Source organism: Meleagris gallopavo, chromosome 3 (genome assembly GCF_905368555.1).
Source record: "Meleagris gallopavo chromosome 3, MGAL_WU_HG_1.1, whole genome shotgun sequence".
NCBI classification, from domain to species: Eukaryota; Metazoa; Chordata; class Aves; order Galliformes; family Phasianidae; genus Meleagris; species Meleagris gallopavo.
Genome location: NC_139406.1, coordinates 58,776,639 through 58,801,553, shown reverse-complemented (window position 1 = coordinate 58,801,553; position 24,915 = coordinate 58,776,639). Strand labels below are relative to the sequence as shown.

The 24,915-nt window shown below is 36.1% G+C and overlaps 1 protein-coding gene across 8 annotated transcripts in view; it reads left to right on the top strand.

Moving 5' to 3' along the window:
• ASPH (aspartate beta-hydroxylase) overlaps positions 1-24,915 on the top strand; it is a 102,413-nt gene that overhangs the window by 66,287 nt on the left and 11,211 nt on the right. For all 8 annotated transcript variants that reach the window (XM_010708966.4, XM_085221176.1, XM_085221175.1 and 5 more), the window contains 9 exons: positions 2,152-2,240; positions 4,210-4,296; positions 6,676-6,826; positions 8,539-8,675; positions 14,547-14,645; positions 15,336-15,425; positions 16,118-16,255; positions 22,262-22,397; positions 23,254-23,345. In XM_010708966.4, the coding sequence (XP_010707268.2) occupies positions 2,152-2,240; positions 4,210-4,296; positions 6,676-6,826; positions 8,539-8,675; positions 14,547-14,645; positions 15,336-15,425; positions 16,118-16,255; positions 22,262-22,397; positions 23,254-23,345 (1,019 nt within the window). The remainder of the gene's footprint in view (positions 1-2,151; positions 2,241-4,209; positions 4,297-6,675; positions 6,827-8,538; positions 8,676-14,546; positions 14,646-15,335; positions 15,426-16,117; positions 16,256-22,261; positions 22,398-23,253; positions 23,346-24,915) is intronic.

The window sequence follows — 24,915 nt, the reverse complement described above, 5'->3', positions numbered from 1 at the left end:
TGAAGATGGGAAAATAAAGCTTCTTGGTAATGTGGGTTGACTAAAAGATTCTTCCCAGGTGTCACCAAAACTGGACATGAGAGAAAAGATGTCATTTCTTCGGCAAAAGATTTCTAAGAGTTTGCATTTGCTCTTTCTTCTGAGCTGTTTGTCTCATATTCTTGTAAACTCAAAGCAGAAAACACATTTCTACAGTCAGTAAGTTTCTCCTTGGCGAGGGAGAGCTTCTTTCCATTGCCTGGCAGAAACCTCGCTGCTGCCATGCTGAAGCTTGAGAAGAATCAAGCGGCTGGACGTCTTTCTGTCAACATTGAAAGTTAGAGGGGTGACCAACAGCTGTTCTTTCTTATTAAATACAAGATTTCTGAACAGCTGGCCACTTTTAGATAAAGGTTTTTATTCATAATGCAGGAACTGAGAGTTGACTTTTTTTTGTTTGTTCTTTCACGTAGTTTCTTGTATGCACAGCCTCATATTTAGAGAACAAGATCTGAATGCTTGGTGGTGGTATCCAGCTGGATGTCCCTTAGATTATGCAGTCAGTGGAATTGAAATGTCTCAGTTTTCTTGCTAACAGCAAATCACATTTTTTATGAGCTCAACCAACCTAAAAAGCTCTTAGGGGGTCTTGATTTTAATGGCTTTTAGGGCTAGTATTCCTAAGTTCATTCACAATTACTTTAGACAAAGTCAGATCTTGGTTTCAAGATATCATTGCTATTTCTGAGGTGGAATATTTTTAGGAAAAAAAAAAGTTATTTTCTGTCCTAATGATGTTATGTCAGAAGCTTCTGCCCATAACTGTTAGTCTGTTTGGGTCCTGGGGTGAAGGAATCCTTGTTTGCATAATGAGAGCTAGTTCTTGTGAACTGTGCAACATTCAAGAGAAAGTTTCTATCAGCTTGTTTCCATGATAATTAAATTTCTTAAGTACGTTATTCTGTGCCTGGCTAGAAATACTTGATTTCAAGTTGTAAGGTACAATGAAACTTTAAAGAGAGCAAACTCAGTACTTTAAAGTGAACTATGTGATGGTTTACTCTAAAAAAAGAATGAACTCTTGTATATCATTTCTTTTTTTTTTTTACTTTCCTGGTTGCTAATCCACTGGAAAATTGCAATGTCTTCTATTATTGCAAGGATCAATGGGGATATAACTATACTAATATATCTCTTCTTTATTATTTTTACTTTAGAGAACCTGAAACATTTTTATATTTAAAGCTTTGTACAATCTCTGTGAATAAGCAAATGAAATTTAGTAGGACAGCTTCAACCTTGCTTGAATTTATATCTTCCCCTGCCTCCTAGTGGCAATAGCATCTGGTTAATTGTGCATACTAATGCTGCAGAATCGTTTATAAAGGTAATGAATGTAAGAAGAACTCTTCCTATGTGGGATTGTTATTTACGTGCCAATTATCTGAGTTCAGGGTTGAGCATGACAGTAAGTCTTACACAGAAGAACCAAAGGTGGTCATCAACTTTTTTCTCACACAGAAGCAGTTCATACTCATGGATCTTTATAGTGCTGAGTTAGTATTGGCTTAGCATTAACAAAGGCGTTAACCTTTCTCTGAGGTTTTTGTTTTCCTGTAAATGAAATGATTTGTCTCCTTTAAGCTCACTGTAAGATCAGACTTTTATAGAGAAGGTGTCATTAACTGAATCACAAGCACAGCTAACGGCAGCATGGGGCTGTTCTTGCCATCCCCGCACAGTGCACATGAGGGCTTAAGAAGCAGAATAAAATATAACTTGTCAAAGTATTTTGTACTGTGCATCCAAAGTATTTGCTACAAGATTGCAGCGGTGTTGTGATGTTAATCTGTATGGTGTTTGGTTTTAGCTTTACATGTACCAGTTAGGACATTCGCCGTTTAAAGGGAATTGGACCACGTGATTTTTTTTTTTTAATTCACTGCTCTGAGTAATTCTGTGATTTCTGTCAATTCTCTTAATTGCTTTAGATAAATAAATAGAGACATTTAGTCACAACTTTATCAGGACATGCTAATCATTTTTAAATGTATTTTTCAAAATACCATACAAATGTGCTTTAACGTACAGTGTTAGTTTCTAGTTAAAGCTAATCAGGACAATTGCTGTGAAGTATGAAAGAAGTAAGAAATTGTATCTTTTTATTTCCAGTTAAAAAGAAGAAGAAGCCAAAGCTTTTAAACAAGTTTGATAAAAGCATTAAAGCTGAATTAGACGCTGCAGAAAAATTACGTAAAAAAGTAAGTTCTGAATGTTTCACTCAGAGTCTAAATGGTGGGCATGGATAACAGCTAACTTAAGAAGAAAAATGAATGGAGAATTACTTCTAGATTACATTTTGTGTAACTTTCTTTAAATTGAAATATTTGGTGACCATTGGTACCTCAAGTCTAATTTCTGTCAGATAGTTTATATTTTTCAAATGATGTATTTGGCCAGTCATGTGTTTCCTCACTTTTAACCATGAAAATATGTAGCTTATCTGTTGAATTCATATTATCTGGTGTTTAAATTAACCACATGGATGTGGGTTACATCTATCCTATCTCTGTGGTCAGCTGTTATCAAAGAAATTAGATAACAGAAGCATGTTAATATGACTTCCTTGGTATGGGTTCATGTGCTTCATGAGCATTGGGTGAAAAACTTTGTCGGAGGTGTTGTTTTTGATGGACTTCTGCATGCATCATAGGAATGTTTCTGCTGCCATACGGCTTAGATGTTTCTGCCTCAATGCTCTGCTTCGCACCAGTTGCAAAGACCGTAACATCAATCAATTTCAGTAGTTTAAAAACTTGAACAAAGAGTGTGGAGAACAACTGCAGGTCTTTGTTCTGCCCTTTTTGGTCACTTCAGAGGACAGAACAACGAAGAAGTATGCGACTGTCAGCACAGTGCAGTAAAAAAAAAACATTTTAATCACTGCAAGTATAGATGAGTCTTGATTTTTCAGAAGACTGACTGCAGATTTTGATTTACTTTGCCATCCATGCAGCCCCACGGGGGCTGCAAAACTGGCAGGGCTATTGTACAGAGAGTACTAGCATCATGCTGCTTCTGCTGCTGCTCTTCACTGGGGACCTTGTTTACGTGTTGAAATACAAAAATTCAAAACATTTACATGCTTATTTTGATTATTCTGATGAGTTTATGGATCAATTTTCTGACTGTTTTTCTGTATTCGCTTCATGGTGAGTTGCAAACAATTGTGCTTGTCTTGTAGGAAACAGGGTAAATATAGTGATAACTCATAGAATCATAGAATGACCTGGGTTGAAAAGGACCACACTGATCTAGTTTGCTACATGCAGGGTCACCAACCACTAGACCAGGTTGCCCAGAGCCAAATCCTGCCTGGTCTTGAATGCCTCCAGGGATGGTGCATCCACAACCTCCTTGGGCAACCTGTTCCAGTGTGTCCCCACCCTCTGAGTGAAAAACTTCCTCCTAAAACTCAGATATATGTAATATTTGAGGATAGCAGGGCAGTGATAATCACTTATTTGTAAAGCTGTAAGATTTGGATGTGGCAGCAGGATCTGATGCCAGATTTTGCCAACAGTGCTTAGATTCTGTTTAAAAGTGCCATTGGTTCTTCTCAACTTCCACCCCAGTTTGCTAGTCAGCATCAGCCATGAAATTACTATAGTTGCATGCGAACTTTGTACGGCACAGGAAGGAGACGCAGAGCTCATGTGGAGTCCTTAGGGATGTACTTGTTCAGATCATTCAGAGGAAACATCCATATGCTGATGGCTCTGTCCTATTTTCCAGAGAACCACAGTTATGGTATAGCCGGTCATATGAGATATTCAGAGATTAAATTTCTATCTGTGTATAAAACTTTTTTCTGTATGTTGCGCTCAGTTTGGAATTTGTTATTATCCATAGAATCTTTATATTTTAATATAGACAGGTTGTTGTCTTCTGAACGTTTCTTCCAGTCAACAAAAGCAAAATACAGTAAAAACATTATTAGCTTTAACCAGAGGAAGTGAATGTTACCTCTTTGTAGGTAATGACAGTGATTTCTCTTAAACAACAAAGTAATCCCAACAAAAATATGAGTGAAAATTATTTTTCACAGATTCACAGTCTGAACTTTGTATATTTTTTGTTTCAACTTGGGGAAATTCATTTGCTATTAGGCCGTGCATCCTTCAGCATCTTTGTTAGATGTAAATGCTGATAAAATTCTTTGCCTTCCAGGGAAAAGTTGAAGAAGCTCTAAGAGCCTTTGAAGCATTGGTAAATCAATATCCAGAAAGTCCACGAGCAAGATATGGAAAAGCACAGGTACATAAATGAATGAATTAAAAGTCATAAATGTTTTATAGGTGAGCCATAAATATTTTCTAATGATAGAACTCTAGATTCCATTCAGATTTCATTTATAATTTTGTAGATTTTTCCTAAAGAAAAACATTACATGATCTGTCGAACTGTGCCCGTTCCAGTATTCTGTCCTTCCCAAGTTACTTCATAAGCTTTTGTTTACTTTAGTCTAGTGGAAAGTATTGTCAATAACACAAAAATAAGATGTGAAGTTTCTGTAGAGTGGTAAAGAATATATAAAGGATAAAGAACAACAACAACAAAAATCCAAACAAGGAGGCTTAATCAGCTTTATCATCTTGTGGAGGAGGTTGCTGTGTTTTAGATGTTCTTCTCTCCACCCTACTCACACGCAGAAGGGGGAAAAAAAAAACAAAAAAAAGAACACATTAGAAAATAAGCTCTGCCTTTGTAATGCTGTTTTTGAGCCATGTTGAGTTGTCTTGGAGGAAAAAATTCTGACTTGAGGCAGCTGCTCTGAGACCACCCTGCAGTCCCCTCCTTAGTCAAAACCTTGCCACATAGACATAACACAAGAAGTAATGAACTAAAAAGAGTTATGCTTTTAAGACTTACGTAATTAATGAATCTGTTCATTACATCTAAGAAAATATAGCTCCTGTCCTCATAAGTTCACCCTTTTTATGGAGGAGGACAGATCATATAAGTCGGCTTTTTAAGAGTTCTCCCCAGTGACACAACTGCATTCATCCTTTTACACCAATTTGTAGTCACCATCTACCACTTCAGTAAAGATGAGACAGACCTTCAGATCAAGGTCTGAAGTCATAATGAGCAGGCATTTTTTGGGAATGTATAAAGGCAACTATAAATTCATTTCCATTTTCAGTATCGTTTGTAGACTCATACAAGTCTTTTTACTGAGCACTTGCATTGATTTGACCAATGACAATTTTATTGAATCAAATATGTGTAAGGTGCAGCTGTTTGAAAAGAGCAAGAAAATCATGGACTTTGCTGACAGATGGATTATTCTGAGGATTTACCTTATAACAACTTCAGAATGGATATTTATGCAACAAAATACATTTGAATTTGCTATTTCTTATCGCTAACTAAAAGTAACATCTCAGAGGAGGATAAATGTAAAGCCCTGGAGTTTGCTGTAGGAGCACTTTGCCTTGTCTGTGAACCATGAACCAGAATTACATGCTAATTTTGAAGATTCTAGATGTAATAAAGCATCAAGATTCACTTTTCTCCATCTTTTAATAGCTTTAAATGTCAACTGTTTTTCCCTCGAATTAGTGTTTTTAGAAATTTGAGTAATTCTTGCTTTAATTCCTGAAGTACACTTAGGCCAGATGAAAAATATTCTAAAGAAATAGTTGAAATATTTAGGGCTGAAGAGTAGACGTATCTTAAACCTCTTTAGCATATATATTGGTGAGTTTAATCAGATGTTACATTGAAAATGTTTGATTTTTTTTCTTATTTATTTTTTTACTATTCTTTACCCTGCAATTACCTAAAATAGGAAAAACAAATGTACTAGTGAATGTATATCAGAAAAATAAATAATCTCATAATTTATTTGTCAGGGTTATTTGAAAGTAACTGAACAGGTATTGGACTGAGGAACTGTGTTTTATGGTATTCTCCATATTCAATTTCAGAAGAGCCTAAGGAAAGAAAGTAATGGACAGAAGTGCAAAGATTCCAGATATTAACTACTTACTACAATTAACATAGTTGAAGTTGTTTAAATTAATCGATACAACAATGGATTGAGCAATAAGAGCTTCAGTTTCATCAGTGCTTGTGATGCATCTACACCTGCTAATTGACTTCAGCCAATAAAAATAGAAGCATTTAGGAAGAATGATTTAATCACATGAAAATGCATGCTTTTGAATAAATAATGCAAAACAATTCATTAAAAATTCATGACTTGAGATGCAGCTGTGGAAACAAATTATAAAAATAACATTCCACAGGTGACATCAGTAGCAGTTCCCACTGGCTTTACTGAAGCTGTACTTTCACAGTAGAAATCTCATACATCCTTCGTCCTGCTCCTGAACTTAATGAAGTAATTTAAGTAAGAGCTGTGTGTTAGGTATTATTTCAAGATATGGAAGAGTAAAGAAAATTCTTAATTATTTTTTCTAAGAATGACTGTAAGTAAATTTGTCAGAATATATGAAAGAAATATTTGTTGGTGTGTTTTGATCTGTGTGTTACTGTTAGCATGAGATTTAATTTGAAATTAATCTGACAACAGTTTACATTTCTTCCACACTGTTAAAGATAACAAAATTGTTTTGAAAAATAATGTATTATTATGTGTTCTAATAATAGTTTTGTAATTCTCTCTAGTCAGAAGATGACTTAGCTGAGAAAATGAGAAGTAATGAGATGCTGCAAAAAGCCATCAACACCTATGATGAGGTGGTTAGCCTGCCAAATGTCCCTTCAGATCTGATAAAACTGAGCTTGAAACGAGAAGCTGACAGGCAGCAGTTCCTTGGTAAGATTTGTGGATGGTGTAAAAATTGTGAATGTTGTGTGATTTTTAAGAAGATCACTAAGGGTTTAACAGCAAAAATTCAATCGAATTTTCATTGGAATAAATGAAAATTTCTTTAAAAAGTCTTAAAAATTTTGCTATTAACCTAGTGTCTGTCGCTTTTCTGACAGTAGTGCCTTGCAGATAGCAGTGCACAAGATGCCAAGCAAGGCTATGAAAGGAGATGGTTTTTTTAAAAAAAAAGTAAAAATAAAAAAAATTATTGAGTAAAAGAAAAAAAAAAATCATTTTCTACTGAGGTTGATCGAAACCTCAGGGAAATAAATGGCATACATAAAGTAAACCCCCAAATAAACTTACTTACAGTAAACATAGAGAAGAACAGAATTGAGCTGGAGGATAATGTTTTAATTCATTAAGTATTCCTTCTTTTGACCATTTGGAAAGTCTTGTTTTTCAATGAAGGTGAATTGATAGTATATTGTATAACCTAAAGAAGATATAATAAAAATATAGATGTGTATTTATGCAGTTTTATAAAATAAATAAATAAAAAAAAGTCTTTTAACTTTTAACAGGAAACTGTTAACATGCTGTCAGGAAATTGTAATTGTATATCTTTGCCATCACAAAATTTCACATTATGTTATGCTTACATTACTTGAGTTGGCTCATTATTTATTCTCAGACTGAATTATGAGTGGCAATGACTCTTAGGCCAAAAATTGTGAAGCATCGTGAATCTCCATACCTGATGCTCTTAATCCCACTTTAAAAAATGTAAATAGTGAAATAACTAGTTAATAGATTGAAACAGAAAACCATTTTTGCTATTTAACAAAATTTTGCTATTGAGTAACAACTCAATACAAGTAGAGCAGGATTATAGTCATTACTTCTGGAGATGACTTACCTTTTAAGGCACTAGATTGTCTTAAATGGATGGCTTATTATGCACGATGATTATGCATCGCTTTCTTGCTTTAGTAAATTAGATTTGCCTACTGATACTTGAATTTCATATTTGTCTCACGTATTTAGTTTATAGTGCTGTTTTCTGTTAAGAAAAAATAGATGGACTTGATCCTGGTGATCACAATATCATCAAAAAGATTTCTAAACCATGAATCTTTCAGTGATTCTGTGTCAGAGGCAAAGAGATATCCAGTGTGACCTCTTTACAGTTTTCAATGTGTCAGTTTTGGACGTCCAGGTGCAGATCAAAAAGCTGCCTGTTAAGAACACGCTAATACTAGAATGTCTATTAAAATTAGCCAGATTTGGTTTATGTTTATCAGTGAGTGAAAATCTGAAGCTGGAATGCTGAGAACGAAGTCCTAAAACAAAGACAAAGTTTATTTTGATATGTTTACTGGGTTTTATTAAGTGCTTTGATATCTATGTGTGAAAGAGCAAATGGAGCTTAATGTTAGAGCTACACTGTGAACTGTTCTCCACTAGAGGCTACCATAACACTGCATGATATGCATTCTGAGTGATTTCCTAAAATATTCCTTGTACAACTACACTTGCTGTGGCAACCAAGCAGCTGAATATACTCCTATCTGCATAAGCTTTTTCTGAAGTTCTGCCCCATGATCTTTAGTGAAAATGGAACATCTGGGTCTGATTTGTGTTTTTTGAGATGTTGTGTATCTTACCCCTGTTACTTGTATCCACTGTTGTAATGAAGCCTTGTTCAATCAAATTAGGTCGTATGAGAAGTTCCCTGATTACTCTACAGAAATTAGTTCATCTGTTTCCCAGTGATACGTCATTCAAGAATGACCTTGGCGTCGGTTACCTCTTGATAGGAGATAACAGCAATGCCAAGCAAGTGTATGAAGAGGTGAGCATCCATTCCAATAGCGGAAAAAAAGATTCACATTCATTTTAAAGATTGCCTGCTTTTAACTTCTTTAGTGGTGAAACATTTTGCATGTCTGATTTTGAAGGATTAACACTGATGAGATTTATTTATTTTACCATCCATTTCCTGTTTTCTGGATTGCATTCAGACTTCCTGATACCATCATACTCAATATTTTTTCCTTACAAACAGCGAAACATACTTAATAATCCTTGGTTTCTTATGCTTTCTGATAGGCTGATTTGGAATATATTGACAACATGGGTAGATGTTACTTTGTCTGGAATGTATGGAAAGCAGAAATAAGCTTGTTTCTTTATAGGAATGGTGTCTTTATTCATGTGAATACAGTAGTTGAGTACCTGCAAATCTATTTATCTGTAGCCTTTTTCCAGATTTTCAAAGGCAGCCTAAATGCTGTTTTTCTTTAACGATCCCATGATCCTTGTAGTGTGCCCTGTTTATTGGATTTTTTATTGCTGTCTAGCAATAGCAGGCTGGGGGAAGGGTCAGTCCACTCCCACGATGCAAGAACCCCATTCACATCTGGAAGCTCTCTAATAGATGTGGAGCTTGATGTAACTGGTATAGCAAGAGCTATCAGAACCTGATCACAGATGATATTGTTGGTGTTGGCACGCTTGTTCCAGGTCTTGTTTGGTGCATGAGTAGTATGATGATTGACTGGTTACACAGACTGAGGACAAGCCAGCATGATTGATACCTCCTCCTGAGAGCAGAGGCGCAGTTTTCAGTCCCCACATCTGGATGTCTGAGGGGTTCTTGTCTCAGATGGTTTCTCAGAGGGGATGAGGGCATTTATCCCCATGGTTGGAGGCAGGAGCCAAACCCTGATAATACTGTTTTGTCTGAAGCTCTTCTGACAGCTGCAGTTGTTGCCAAACTACTGTTTGCTTTGCTACTCTTGCTGCTCTGTAGGTCTCTCCATAGTACGCTTCTGTTCAGTAATTTTTGGCCTGCTATCAAAAGTTAGCTAAATATAGAAAATGGTGTTTTTTAGAGATGGACTGTTATTAACTGAACCTGCTTCTCAAACAGAAGGATCTTTTTTTTAAAAAAAAAACTCATTTGGGGCATGATTTTCTTTCACAACTTTTCAGTGCTTTGCTGCAAGCAATGTAGATATTAGAATTTCTCAGCAATAATAATCATAGGATTTATTTATAATTGGAAGATGGTAATGAGTTTGTTATGCAGCTACTGTGAGATTGCATTTGATAGACTTCAGAAGATGCTTTTACAGCTTTTTTTAAGGCTAGATATGCAAAATAAGAACTGGTCTGGTTTCAATATACTGTTTTCCATGCTTCCATAGTCTTTATCCAGTATAATTACTCTGTTTTACAGTTCACTAGTCAGTGAAATAGAACAGATCATAGTAATGTTCTGTCCTTGTAAAAGAGCAACAAATAAGTATATTTTAAAAGGATTTGGATTTTATTTATTTTTTTTTTTTTAGAAATCATGAAGATTTTGTCCATATTCTGACTTTTCCTCAGACTGAATTCTACTGTTGTAATACAATTTTTTTTTCCTTTGTTGTAATGAAGTATAAATTTACATGAAGAATTTTTTGAAAGGAGATATAGTCAAAGAAACAGGCAGAAGCTTATGTGCACATGCTTTTATTCTTGGTTATACCAAAAGCTTCTTTAATGTTTTTGGGCAGATTGCTCTGGGGCCATATGGTCTGCTCTTGAGTGCTCCACTCAGCTGTTGCAATGCATAATTAGGAAGTGACTGACATATGGTTTAAAGCTCTGCCATAGGTGCTGAAGCTCTATGCATTGTCAACACAAGTGAGGCAAACTATGGTAAGTTGTTCTGGTGACCTCCAGGAGACGACATCTTCCTATGAGTTAAAACAAACAAACAAACAAACAAAAAACTAGGACAAATTACTCATCTGTTAGGAAACAAGACATCCCAAGCAAGAGCCTAAACTCAGTGCTGCAGAGTAGATGCCTTCAGTGTTTATGAATCCTCTGTTACAGTTACCACTGTAAGAATATTCATACACTTTATTCAAGTATTTTTTTAATGCAAAGGGCACAGATGTGTAGGAAGAGAGCAGAGCTGAGCTCATTCTCAAGGGTTACCTTGGGTTTGACTTTAGACTCTGCTTCTTGCTGATTCCCATTCCTTTCTTTGTAGTTGTCTAACAAGGGAATGGTGTACTTTGGAACTTGTCTGAGGAGCAAAACAATAGGGCTGGAAGAGAATCTAGACTTCAAGTTTCCCATTTGCAGCAAATGTACTGGATGCTTTGGAAGAGATAACAGTGATCTTGTTTGCTTCCTGCTGTAACATTATAGTCTAAACTCAGTGTTGGCTGTGTTAGGCGTGGGCTGAGCAGGCATTACCCACTGGATTCTTCATAGACACAGACAGTACATTGGGATTGCATCATGCACCATTTCAGACCACATTAAACAGCTGACATCATCTCTAAAAAACTGAATCAGTGCCCAAGGAATCCTAGTGAATGAAAGCTTTCCGCTTTCATTGGCGAGCTAGCTTATTTTCCAATCAACTTCACCCCTTTTTTTATAAGATTTAAATATTGGAAACTAATCGCAATTGTTTCTAAAAGAAGTGGAGAAACTAATTTTGTCTTTGTAGCTGTCAAAGTGTTATGATCAATTTTTTTTTTTTCAACAATCTTAATTGTGTTCTTTTCACAGTAGAAGTGATGTGTATAAAATGTTAAACTTCAGATCAAGACAGCTTTGTACTTTCAGTTGCAGTGTAGTACGATTTAAAATGATGATACAAAATACACTTTTTAGTTGCATTTACCAGACTTTCTGCTGAACAATGAATGGAAAATGGTGTCCAGCTGGAGAGGATTTCAATTTTGCCAAATGTTAATATATTTTCTTCTGAACATTACACCCAGCTACATGGAAACATAACATTGAAAATAGTTCTCACAGAAATTAAAGCTATTTTTGTTTTCAAGTATCTACAGGTTGATAAAACACAATGGGGAGAATTTCCTTAGCAGAGTGAGTGAACTTACAGCAATTTTTCTGCCTGCCATTCTGAGCTGTGTCTGCATGGCCTCAATGCAGTCATATACAGATGCATACAAGCCAGCTCTGATTGAACTATCTCAGGTACCAAAAGCAGAATACCCACATTAACACACTACTCTGCCCTGGCTAATTAGCCACTGATAGCCCCAGAGGTTAATTTCTATATTCATGATTAATATTTAATGGGCAATGTGCGGTTTAGTAAAACTTATTTTTAAACATAATTAATATTGCATGCAGCAACAGCAACAGAGTAATACAATTTACATTAAATACTTCCAGTGTAATTTCTGCTGATTGTATCTCTTCGCTTCTCTTTAGGGGCTCTGAATGTAGATCATGCCTTAATGCAACCCGGCAGAGTTTAAATGAACTGTAATATAGAAAATTCTCTCCTGTCTTAATTAATCAGATAGCTTTATCCTATAGTTAAAGGAACTGTAACAAAATTATATGACTAATAAATATTTCTGTCAGTCATTTTTATTTCACCCAGCAGGTACAGATCCATGGAACAGAATGCTTCTATGCAGAATGCTGTATTCATAAAGTATAAAACTCATATGGTGGTTATTGGTTAACTTATTGGTCAACCTGATCCATATTATGAATTGCAAAGTTCATTTTTGCTAATTAAATACCATATTATAGACTTCAAATAGATACTCAAAATTGTTTCTTCATAATGGCTTTTTTTTCTGTGAAAATATATGAAATACTCCTATTTTTGAGCCATAGCATTTATACCCACGTAGCACTGATTTTGATTTTGCTCGGATGTATTTTGTGTGTAATAATGTTGGAGAAAGCAAAGAAATTGACCCAAAGGACCTGTTATAGGTTTGCTTCTAATTATTTTGATTGAAGAATTAGGTTAGTGGCTGGAAAAAAAGGATAGGGAAATGGCTATAATGTATGCAGGCATTTTATGCGTGGCATGAGCTTAGTACTTTCAAAAATGGATTTAGAGAAGAGAGACTGTGCATCTGCCATCTGCATCTGTCCTGTATCAGTCTCTGTCTTTCTGCTGACTTCTAGGCATTTGTGCTGGTCCTCACAAACCGAGGATCTGTCCTGATTGGACTTTCCACCCTTATTTTAAGAGACGAGTTTTATCAACAGATTTATCTTGACCATGTAATAGATATCACATGAAGCTTCAAATGATACTGGATATATACACACAAAGGCTGCTCTGAAAAAATAATGCCTTCTGTTTTACTATGTTGGCCCACAGTGTTAGAGGTGGATGCTGGTTGGTATGGTCATAGAGGTTGAACCTTCCCACCAACATTCTGTTACATTCTGCTGCCGTATGACAGGTGGCATCACAGGGGCAGTCTGACACAATGGTGGAAATGTGTAGGAAGTGTGTAGGAAGCAAAGGGGTGAAATTCTTCTATGAGGGGAAACAGTGCCACCCACTGACATCTATCTGAGCTTACTGAATGTTTATGGAGACCAAAGCAGAGGATGTGAGCATGGTGACGTGGTGGATGGTGCAGGTTTATTGCAGGTAGCATGCAGGCTCTTCTTCATCGCTGGTGAAAGTGCATGACCCATGCTGAATAATAGTGCTTTGTACCTGAGAATTTGTTCTATCAACCAGTGTTACTGTGCTCTTTGTATGTCTTGTAGTTTCCATGGAAATAAACAGGAGGTATTACGTTCAGAGCAACCTACATATATATTTATAGTATGATAGAAATGTGGAGCTGGAAAGTAGATGAAGGCATTCTGGAATTTTTTTATTTTTTTTTTCTCCATGGCTGAGGCACAGACCAAATGCACTTAAATTATCAGTATTGTTGGGAGTGCACTTTAGAACTCAGCTAGTCAGTTTCACACTTCCTTCCCCTGAAACACTCCCCCATACAGTGATCCTCTCTTACAGCTTTCCCTGCGCTCACAAATCTTTCTCTTGCACTGGAAATATCCATCTGTGCCTAACGAGGATCAGATTTCTTACTTGCACATGGGTTCTCCTTTTCTGCAAAGTTAATGATGTTATGTTCTAACTCAAATATATCTAAATTTTCTTCAGGGTACAAACTCTTTTAGCTTAATTAAGCACTCTAGGTCTTCGAGTGCAGCACACAACAGTCAAGGAATGATTTATCCATCACCTGGTATGAAAGTACACTGAATCACTTGAGGTACCCCACTAGTCTTTGCATTACTTTCTGATTGCTTTCTCTTAGCCAAGAAAGTGTAAGCTCTTCCAAGATAGTTCTTACTGTTGTGTTGAGAATGGTTTTTGCTTTGCCTGGTTTGTACAGCTCTGTCTTGTGATACAAGCATTATTTCACAGCATGTTTCTAAATAGCAGTCACTGTGCTTCACAGCATAATATGTTCTCTCTTGTCAAGACTAGTCTGCCAGTGTAAACCTAACATGTTTTAAACTATTCCAGGCGTAGTACCACACTGTCCTTCTCGTGACTCTTCTGTAGACTTGTTCAAAAAGCAGCTGCCTTCCTTTACATTACTCCTGTAATTTAGCATGTTATAACTCAAGACAGAAGATGGAAGAGGAGGCACAAGAAGAAAATAATGCAGTTCAGAGAAGCCAACTGGAATAATTTTACATATGAAAGTTCAAAGTTTGGTTTATAATGAGTTATTTGGGAGAAAGATAAATGTAAATGTATACAAGTACAGGAAAAGCAAGAATTTATCTGTGCCAGTGATGGAAGAAAATCTAATTGCATCACTAAATAGTAATTTGTACACAGATTTGTTAATTTGTATAGATTCATACATTACTATTTAATTCCTTTGCCCTCAAACAGGTTCTACGCCTGGCTCCAGATGATGGCTTTGCCAAAGTACACTATGGCTTCATCCTGAAGGCTGAAAACAAGATAGCAGAGAGCATTCCTTATCTAAAGGTAGTTTTATTTCCACATTTAACATAAATATTTTACCAATAGAAAAAAAGAAAAAAAAAATGGAAAATCATAATATATATAATTTGTCAAGCTAAAAGCATTCTAATTGCAAATTACAATTAAAGCTGTGCATCAGAGTTATATTGCTGTATCACTGTCAATGAACGGGAACAAGCTTATACGCTAAGATTCATCAATTCTTAAACATCAAATATTGGTTTTATTAGTACACAGCTGTGAGTCTCAAATTGTTTTGAGGCTTGCAGTATGCTGCAAACTAAAAGTTCTTGAAAGAGGGAAATTGTATACGTCTGAGCGTTTGGAAGAAATACTATGAAACAAAATCTTAATTTACCATAACCCGCTTTCTAAAATGCTTCTGTACTTTTATAGGATTGAAGTCAAGTGTTTGTCTTTAAATACATCTCTGTCTTGGAGTAACTGGGGGAAGAAACCATGGGATTTTGCAAACTGATAACATTTTTCAAGGGCTTTTCACTGAATACTGTATTCATTCAACCTAAGTTCATCGTTATCAGAGTAGTTAAATTTTATGGACAATTTCATAGGTTTTCTCTTGCATAGAATTGACAGATTACATACAGAAATAACCTGAGCTCTTTTAGAAGTCCTACTGAAGTTTCTTTTCTACTGTTCTATTTCTAGTATTGTTTTTTGTTTTTTTTTTAGGAAGGACTAGAGTCTGGTGACCCTGGCACAGATGATGGACGATTTTACTTTCATTTGGGTGACGCCTTGCAGAGAATAGGAGACAAAGAGGTACATATTTAAAATGGCCTTGCTTTAACATCTGGCAAATCCAGACAAAACTTTTGAGCATGGACTCATAGTCAAAAACTTGAGTAGTCCGTTTTAAGTAACAGTCCAGCATACACGTGTAGAAGTCAAGATAAGCAATAGCAAAAAAAAAAAAAAAAAGCAAAGAGCAATTTGCATGATGATAGAATCTGTTAGCATTCCTTCTTTTGCCACAGAATTAACCAAAACTTTTGACATTTATGTGGAGCTTCCAAAAAGAAAAAAAAAAATCAGAAATGAATTGAATGTGTTTTTTGTCTTTTTTTTGTTCCTACTAATTGTGAGTTTTTCCACCAGAGTCAAAATACAGTGACCTAAGTATATCACTTTAAAGCAAGTTCTCTCATAGCACCATAGCATGATAACAGTATTCTATAAACTTTACCACTTTCCCAAAGTTACCATTAAATTACTGACCCATATTTTATATCAGTGATTGTGAGGATGTTCCTGTTTTGCTAATGCTGGACTGGACAAACTTGGCTGACTGGTATGTCTGAAAATTTTTCTGATGATTTTTCATTTTTTTCTTCTCAAAGTGTTTATACCTTCTATGTAGTAGAAGAATATCCACAGAATCAAATGGATCCTAAGGTTTTTCTATAAAATTTTGGTTGATATGCATTTAATTGCTAATAAGTGTCATATTCTAGGCATACAAGTGGTATGAACTTGGATACCAAAGAGGTCACTTTGCATCGGTCTGGCAGCGCTCTCTCTACAATGTCAAGGGACTGAAAGCTCAACCATGGTGGACAGCGAGGGAAACAGGTTATACAGAACTGGTAAAGGTGAGGAAGTTTGTTTCTGCTTAATTTATTTATTTTTTTTTAATAATGACTGTAGTCTAAGGGGTGAAGAAGAGAAAATGCTTGTCCCTGAGGTCTGGATTACTGCCTGTGAATACCAGACACCAATCTCAGAGTGGAAGATTTCACTAAGATATGATAAACTGAGCATAGGTGTTTCAAAAATTGAGAAAGGGGATAGGATGACTGAAATCATTACTAAATCCAAAGTTTGCATGGTAGGCAACTGTAATATCTCAATAACAGCAAATTTTGGCAATGGCTGAGACACACATCATGAAATTTTTTGCTTACCCAGGAAAAGCTCTGTTCTTTGTCCCTTTTATAGTATTTGGTGTCGTCTTTGGCAGATTTTTAATTGCATAAGAGAAACAAGCGTAAATTCACAGGGATGGATTTAGCAAGAGATAATGACACAGAATTTTAGTTCTTGAGAGTTCTTTTTATTCAGTATGAAGCATATGGTTTGTTTATATTCGTAATAAAGTTTGTATTTTCAAAAGTTGTCTATTTTTGACATTAAAGGTCCCTAAGCAGATCTTTTATAACTCCAAAATTACAGCAGTAATAATTTTAAAAATTAGGAAGGAAGTACTCCTTTTGTGTATGTTTTGATTATTAGTGTGTGGTTTCAGTCGTAGGATCATTGAATAGGTTGGAAGGGACCGTAATGATCATGTATCTCTGACCCCCCCCCTTCCATGGGCAGGGTTGCCACTCACTACATCAGACAGTTCAGGGCCCCATCCAACCTGACCTCTAGGGATGGCAAATCCATTATTTATGCAGAAGAAATTTACACTAGTTTTATAAATTCTTCTGCACAACTAGTTTAAGTGCTTGTTTGAAGAGACGGTTTTGCGTAGAGTCTTTGTTTCTGTATGCTCAATTACATAACAAGTTAGAAACTTGCCATGAAATGATTATTTTATTAATGAAAGAGGAAATTAAAAAAGAGAGATTACTCCTTTTTGAGGTTCTGATGACAGTACGGATAATGCTGGGAAACTTACATTGAAAAGTGGTTGTCAGCTGTAACTTGGTCATAGAAAACAATTAGTTTTGTAGACTAGCATTTGGAAAATTTAGAATTGAACCTATTGGAATCATTGTTGAAGTACAAGCAAAAATAGATACTTCGTATGTAAAGGTGATGCAGGGACTAGAAATCTATTATTGTACTCTTGACAAAAATAAGGAAAGTATATTTCACATTAGTAATGTTTTAAGGATATCTCCAGTTAAGAGAGTACTCCATAGCACTAAAAGTTTTTGTTTTTGAAAAGTTTCTGGTAGCCTAACTGTCCTAATGGAGGATTTATCCATGAGTAGCTGAGGCAGTGCTAAAGCCAGCTTCTCTGACATATTCTGACAGCTCTGTCTTTGTTCATTCCATTAACCAATGCAGCTATAGTCAGTAACATGTTAGAGCACAGACCTTGCTTGATTTTGTTATAAAGGGTCACAAGGTTCTTTGGGATTATGGATGGAGGTGTTTTTTGATGGTGAATTACTTTTTCCATGGAAAAACTGTAGAAGAAAGCTGTCTTTTTCAATACTCCCAGTTTAATAAATCTGCTGAGTGGCATACTGTTCACATAGCTATATAAGGACATGAGATAAATTATCTGTGCTAGTCTAGTCTAGTGTAGGTCTAGTTTAGAAGTAAAAGAAGAAAAAGCATTTCCAAAGGGCAGTTCATTGCTACCGTGTTAAATTACTTTCTTAGGATGACATCTTTTCATTTCTGGTGTTAACTTCCCTGCTGCTTTACTTGAGGGGGGAAAGATAAAGTAAAAGCCTAGATAACTGACATAGTCTTGATATTTAACCTTTTGATGAGTAAGGTTAAAGACAACAATCTTATATTTTATTTAATTCTCTATGAACTGCTAGCCAGGATGTCTAAGGAAGAAATGTTTTGTTTAGTTACTTAGAAGTTACTTCAATAAAGAAGGATGTGTACAATGGTGGTAAATCCTAGTTAGTGGTACCGTGCTGGTTCAAAGAGGATCTTTGCATCTCTCTAGCTGCTTGCCCATTAATGCTTACTTTTGCTTTGTTATGCTATTTGTAATTTCTTTGAAAGAATAGGAAGGAGAACCTGATTTCTCAGAGAGCAGAAACTAAACCTTTAAATTAGGAAGTGTGTCAAGGGACTTAACGCGGAAATGTTTCTGATCCATAGTAGTTGAGGGCTTTGGATCTGGAGATTCAATACATTTATTGTTGAGTTCAGTTAAAAAGTAATTTTGTTTTTATATTCAAAAACCTACCCTGAGGCACTTAGCTTTCCTTTCCAGGTCTGTCTTAGTTTTTTGCATTATCTCTGTTGTCTTTTGTAGAATCTCAGTATAGCATTATTTTTCTGTTCTGGTAATCGGTGAGAATAATAAATAAAGAATTGCAGTGCTGTTGTGTCTCACACGCTTTTCACCAGGTTGAAACTAATACATGGGAAATGATCTAGGTAACTTTGTCCTTTCCTCATTTTGAATCTTATGATTTTGTAAAGGACTACGAGGATGCTTTGCCAACAGTGTACTACAGTGAAGAGCTTATTGATTAGAGTGGATCTTGTATAGACAATTTTCACTGATTGTTTAGACTTCATTAGTTAAAAGTCTCAAGTGCAGCAACAAAAATACAGAAAGAATGAAAGTACTGGCAACAACACATATCCATAATGTTTTTGGTAGAGAGACATCTAGGACTAGGTAGTCTGGCTAATACAATCTGGACACTCATATTTCATGATGAAAATTAACAGAAACGTGCATTTAAAGTGTGGTTGGATGCTTAAGAGAGCTTTGTGTTGAAAAGAGCAAGTTGATGCTTACGCCTGCTGATGTTTAAGCACTGCGAGCAACTGAATGAGTGCAAGGAATTATTTTAGATGGCTTTAAAAACTGGCCCTTGACTGGAGGTCATCAGAATTCCCCAAACTGTGATTATTGTGAATGCTTTCTTACTCTGTTTTAGTAACAAAGTGAAAGGGATTGGAGACTTACCGTTATTTTACTTTATAGCTCCATGGATTAAAATGCACATGTGGTCAGTGGTTATGCCTCACATGGGGGGTACTAAACTCTTAATCTCTGTCTGTGGCATTTATGACTGTGCCTTGAAAAGTGCTTGATAGCACAGAATAAACATTTTTAATATAGTCACACATAAAAATAAAACAATATTAAGAAATCCCTGTTTAAATATTGTAATTTCTTTGCCAATAAAATCTATGCTATTGCCAGATGTAAAGCAACTGTAAAGTTCCATTATTGTTAGGAACTGTATTTAAAAAGCCATATGGAGGTTTATGGGAATCAGCTGGTAAGAAACAAGTACATATGCTCCAAATGCTGTTCACCACCTGATCCTTCACTTGAAAGAAAAATATTGCACCAAATATAATATGAATCTGTTGCAACCTGAGGCTTGTGTCCTTACATATTATAGAGCGTGAACATATTTTTTTCTGTAGATACTAACTCTTGGATCAGTAGCCTGCAATCCAAGTCCTCAGCTTAGCTACTGTGTTTTAATGGTTTTATGCATTTGCAGAATCACAGAGTTGCAGGATTTGGAAGAGATCTCAAGAGACCATTGAGTCCAACCCCCTGCTAAAGCAGGTACCCTACAATAGTTCACACGGATAGGCATCTAGACAGGTCTTGAATATCTCCATAGAAGGAGACTCCACATTGTCTCTGAGCAGCCTGTTCCTGTGCTCTGTCACCCTTTACTGCAAAGTAGTTCTTCTGCATGTTAATATGGAACTTCGTATGCTGAAGTTTTAGGCCGTTGCTCCTTGTCCTATCACTGCTTACAACCGAGAAGAGCCTGGCCTCATCCATTTGTTCCTGCCATTCAGTGTATGCCTAAGAGTCTGTAACATCAGAGAGATTAGGGCTGAGCTGTGTTTGGACTTCTGTAACCTTCCCTTCTACCTAGGACTTGTGAATTACTCATACTAAAGCATTATCAGTTTGTATTATAGATGAGGGTCCAGTTTCTCAAGAATACAGAAAGACTATTGATTTCAGTGGCACTTACATCTGAAACCACTGAGAGGAGTTGGCTCAAAATCAATGATATGTATTCAAATCACTTGGATGCAAAAGTGCTAGGGAAGGAGTTTTAAAGACAAGGACAGTCACAGAACTTTGCAGGCTGACTTTCAGCTGGTCACTTGTGAATAATTAGCAGTGACAAAGCTGCCATTAAGGACGACAACTTGAACTACCAGTGCTCTTCATCCACCTTTTAATCTGCATGGATGAAAACTCCTTACGTTTTTCCAGGCAAAGGATTAAGTATCTGAGGAAACTGGGATGTGTTTGTATTATTTTTCAAAGTTTTCCAGTTTTGTTTATCTGTATTGCTGTTAAAAGAGGTCTATATAAATGCAAGCTTTTCATTTGTTTCTTTTCTCCAGCCTGTACAAAAAAGTATTCAAGCTAGCATTTCCTCCTGTAGAAAAGGTAGCATCGAATCATTGATTACCTGGAATTTTTAAATCTATTTTATATCCTATATTTCAGAAAAATCAGTTTTACAAAGATATTCTTGAAAACATTTCTTCTTAATGTCAGCCACTGAAGGAGAGTTATGGAAATCCATCAGTGGGAGAGAATAGGATGACTGCAGCAGGAAAATGAATAATTTTCACTTTTATTGATGGATGAGAGAATGTAGTTTGCTAGAGGAAAAAAAAAAAAAGAGAGAGAGAGAATACAGTAATAAGAGAAGTGCAATGCTAGTTTTCATAGACCTTAACAGGCCTAAAAAGACTGTAGTGAGAGGTAGTCTGTGTATTACAGACAGCGTGTTCCAGCCATAACTTTGTTCCCTGAGCCTTTTATGGTATTTCAGTGTATGATCCGTTTTGCAGGATACAAGTGTTCAGTTTAAATGGGAAAGGCTAAAACCATATGAAATTTACGGCTGAAAAGGGTCAATTACATCACCTTGTCTGACCTCTGTTACAGAGACGTTGGAGTTTTATTTGACTTTATGCACTGTACAGATACGTTGTGGGAACACAGCTTGTTTGCTGTATGAAATTGATTGAAAATATCTTACAGAAGTGCTTTGTTCGGGAGCCCAAAGACAAAATGAAAACTATTCAGCCAAAATAAGGTTTAGCAAGTAAAGTAAGTAGCTGGGAAATGAAAGTCATGTCATTATTATCTAGATCCATTGTGAAGCTGTGAGTTTCTCAATTTTGTTACTGTAACATTAAACGGACTTACTACTGGCAGAATGCAAGGTTTTCTAATCTGCCTGATTTTTACAAATAGAATGTCCTAAGGCAGCAGAGGAGACATGTTAATTCTACAATCTTGTGGGTTTGGTGTGTATGAAGTACAAGGTAGCTTACACATTGTTAATAGTTGTATCCATGAATTGTCACCTGACATTTCAAGTTGTATTTGATCATTTTCAATAGCATCACAATGTGTAAGTGCATCTTTGCAGACCTTTTTGAAGGTTTAAATCAGAGCTGTCAACTGAAGTAGCTTGTTTGCATTTGTCCTCTTGGAACTGAGATGTTCTATCAACGCTTGGAGTTTCAGTTTACACAATGGTTTTCCAGTTGCAAGAGAGCTTCTAAGTAGCATGTGCTAAGTTTGAGAAGACCAGTACTCTTTTTAGCTTGCAATATAAAGTCATCTGTTAAAGAGCCCTTCAGCTAACCAGAGCAAGTAAGGTCATTTCTCTGCAAAGAGTCTGGGGACCATTGAAGTTGTTAATACGAGTATAATTGAATCTGAAGAATGCTGTGAAAATTGTTCCTGCTTTAGCGTGACAGAAGGAAATAGGTACGTATAAGGAAACTTGATAATAATGATGAATACTTGTGTGTGTGTGTGTGTGTGTGTGTGTGTGTGTGCTTTTTTAATTAGAAAGTTAAAAATGGAAGCAAAAAAAAAATTAAAAAGTGAAATGCAGTAAGTTTTCAGTGCAGTAACACGGCTTTCATAACAGTCCTTAGAAAAAAACTGGAAGCTCATTCGAGATGAGGGGCTTGATGTGATGGATAAAAAAAGAAGCCTCTTTTTGCCTGAAGATGAAAATCTACGAGAAAAAGGAGACTGGAGTCAGTTTACTTTATGGCAACAAGGTAAAACATTTTGTATTTCTCTTTCCCCAGTTTCACTTTCTCAGATTAATATAGTATAAAAAGGAGTTTTTCCTGAATGTTTTATTTTTTTTAAATCATTGAACCTGTTCTTTAAGTCTGCAGGGGAAGGTAGCTAATAGAATACTGTCTGAGACCCCGTTGACAGTGGACAGGATTCTTATTGCCCACAGTCTCCTCTAACAATCCATTCAGGGTAACACACTCACCTCATGACAGGGCTGCCAAAATTTTGCATGGTAATGCATAGTAGAGATCATCCTGAGGGAGGACGGGAAAGCAGAAGACATATCCTCAATGTTATTGCCCACTAGGTGAGGTCCGTTGTTCAGAAAAATGGTATGGGCAAAAGAATCTGAGCTCTAAAAAACCTGCTTGTCACCGTGCAGTGGCAAGTTTAATTACTGAGATGACTTGAATTTCTTAAAAGACTCTACATGTGAAAAAGTCCTGTAAGATAAAATATTAATGGCCAAGGTCTATCTAAATAAATGGTGAAATGATATAATATTGTTGGCATTATTTGTCTTTTTAACAATTATACTTTAATGATGTACTTAATCACTAACAAAAACATAACCATACTTTTAGAGTCACGTTTGAATAGGTAGAAAGCTTACTCTTTTCAAATAATTTAAAAGCAAAGAAATGGCAAGCTACTCTGACATTACAACATGTAAGCTGGCATTTCTGTTTCATAATTTGAGAAATGTGATTATGAATACTTACTGATTTTGGTGTCAGCTCCCTGGCAGATTTGTTGCTGTTCTGCAAAGTAGAAAACAAGGGACTGTTTGTTCATTGCATTTATTAGTGCTACATCACTTATTTTCACTAGGAAGAAAAAATGCGAATGCTTGTAAAGGTGTTCCAAAAACGTGTGCTTTATTGGAAAGATTCCCAGAAGCTACGGGCTGCCGAAGAGGACAGGTACCTGGCAAACTTCTTTGTTTTTGCAAATCCCTAAGGCTGGGAGCAGGTGATGCTGAGGAATGTGTATAGAAGGGCATGTGAACTTGGTGTATTTAGCGATGCCACAGACACACAACAAAGTTAATACTGTAAAAGCCTTCAGCAAATACAAGATAAAATACATTAGCTAAAGGTTTCTCATGGAATTTTTAGTTGAACCAGTTTTTCTTGTGATCATAAGGAGCTCATGCTGGGTAAGTAGTTGTTTACTGTGGGTCAACTGGTGGTAATAAATTACTAAACTTAGTCTTAAGTGATCTATTGTGACACACAGCTAACCGTGCTTTGAGCAGGTTGTTGGGCTAGATCCTTTCTAACCCAAGTTTGCCAATGCTTACTCTCAGCTGAATGCACAAAACTAAATCAGGGAGCCAGACTCTTGCTATGATAACCTTTGCATACTTACCCCAGTCTGGCTGCGTTAGATGGAATGAGAGTAACCTCACAGAGGCCAAACAGTACCGCTGGTCGCATAAAGGAAAGAAACTTTACATCCATGGGCTGTGTCCTTGGATGTCAACAAAATTAGTTTCATGTACCTGGTCTATGCTGATTACTCTGCTACAAATTAACCTCATTAAATCATGCAGAAGATTTCTATTCTAGGGATCAAATATACCTATGCGACTGAATGGCCCAACAGTGATAACAACTGATTCTGTAGATCAGAATTTTTTTTTCCAAAGAAATTATTAAACCTGTAAGCTTTAGCAAGCAAAAGGAAGGATACTGAAGTTGAAAAACGCAGTGCATAATCCTGAGTCTTTTGTGTAAGTGTCCAGTTCTTTCATTAGACTTGCTTTTGTGCAGAAGAACACTGAATGGCCAGTGTTATGACAGTGAATAAGGCTGTTGTTTCATTAGTTTGTTAGAGAAGCTGGTTGAAGTGAATGTAACTGATGAAAGAAATCATTACAATCAGTGTGGCAAATCCCAAGAAAACTGCTTTCTGTGGCATCCACAACTGAAAACAAATTTATCCCAGAGTGCAAAAAGCTACTTCTGTGTTCATCGTTTTTGGCACCCCAGTGTACCCCAGTAAAACTCCTCATAGCTTTAGTTTTCAACCACAGTATAACCTGTCTGTAGTTCAGGAATATTTGATGATGTACATGTAATTCTTGGGTGCAGTGTGTTTATGTATATATATCTCACAGACATATCTAAACAGATATGTGCAGGCAAATTACATACATGACAGTAATAATTCCACAATGCAAGTATTTCTAGCATTATAGAAGTATTTCTGTGGAATATCAGTAACTTCCCTCCATAGCCAGTAGTAGCAGTTATTTGAGTTTCTTCAGAGTCTGATAGGGTAAACAAGCTAATGTATCTCACTTGTAGCAGAGGCAGTGTAATGGAGCATCTGTGTGTGCCACAGCCACTGGAGCTTATTGCTTGCTGTTGTAAGATATCACTGGTAAGATCAAACCTCAGGCATTAGGCACACATTCTTTTATGCTCATTTTGTTGTAATTGGAAAGTTGGGAATGTCTTAAAAATAACAGGATTTAACAAAGCTACC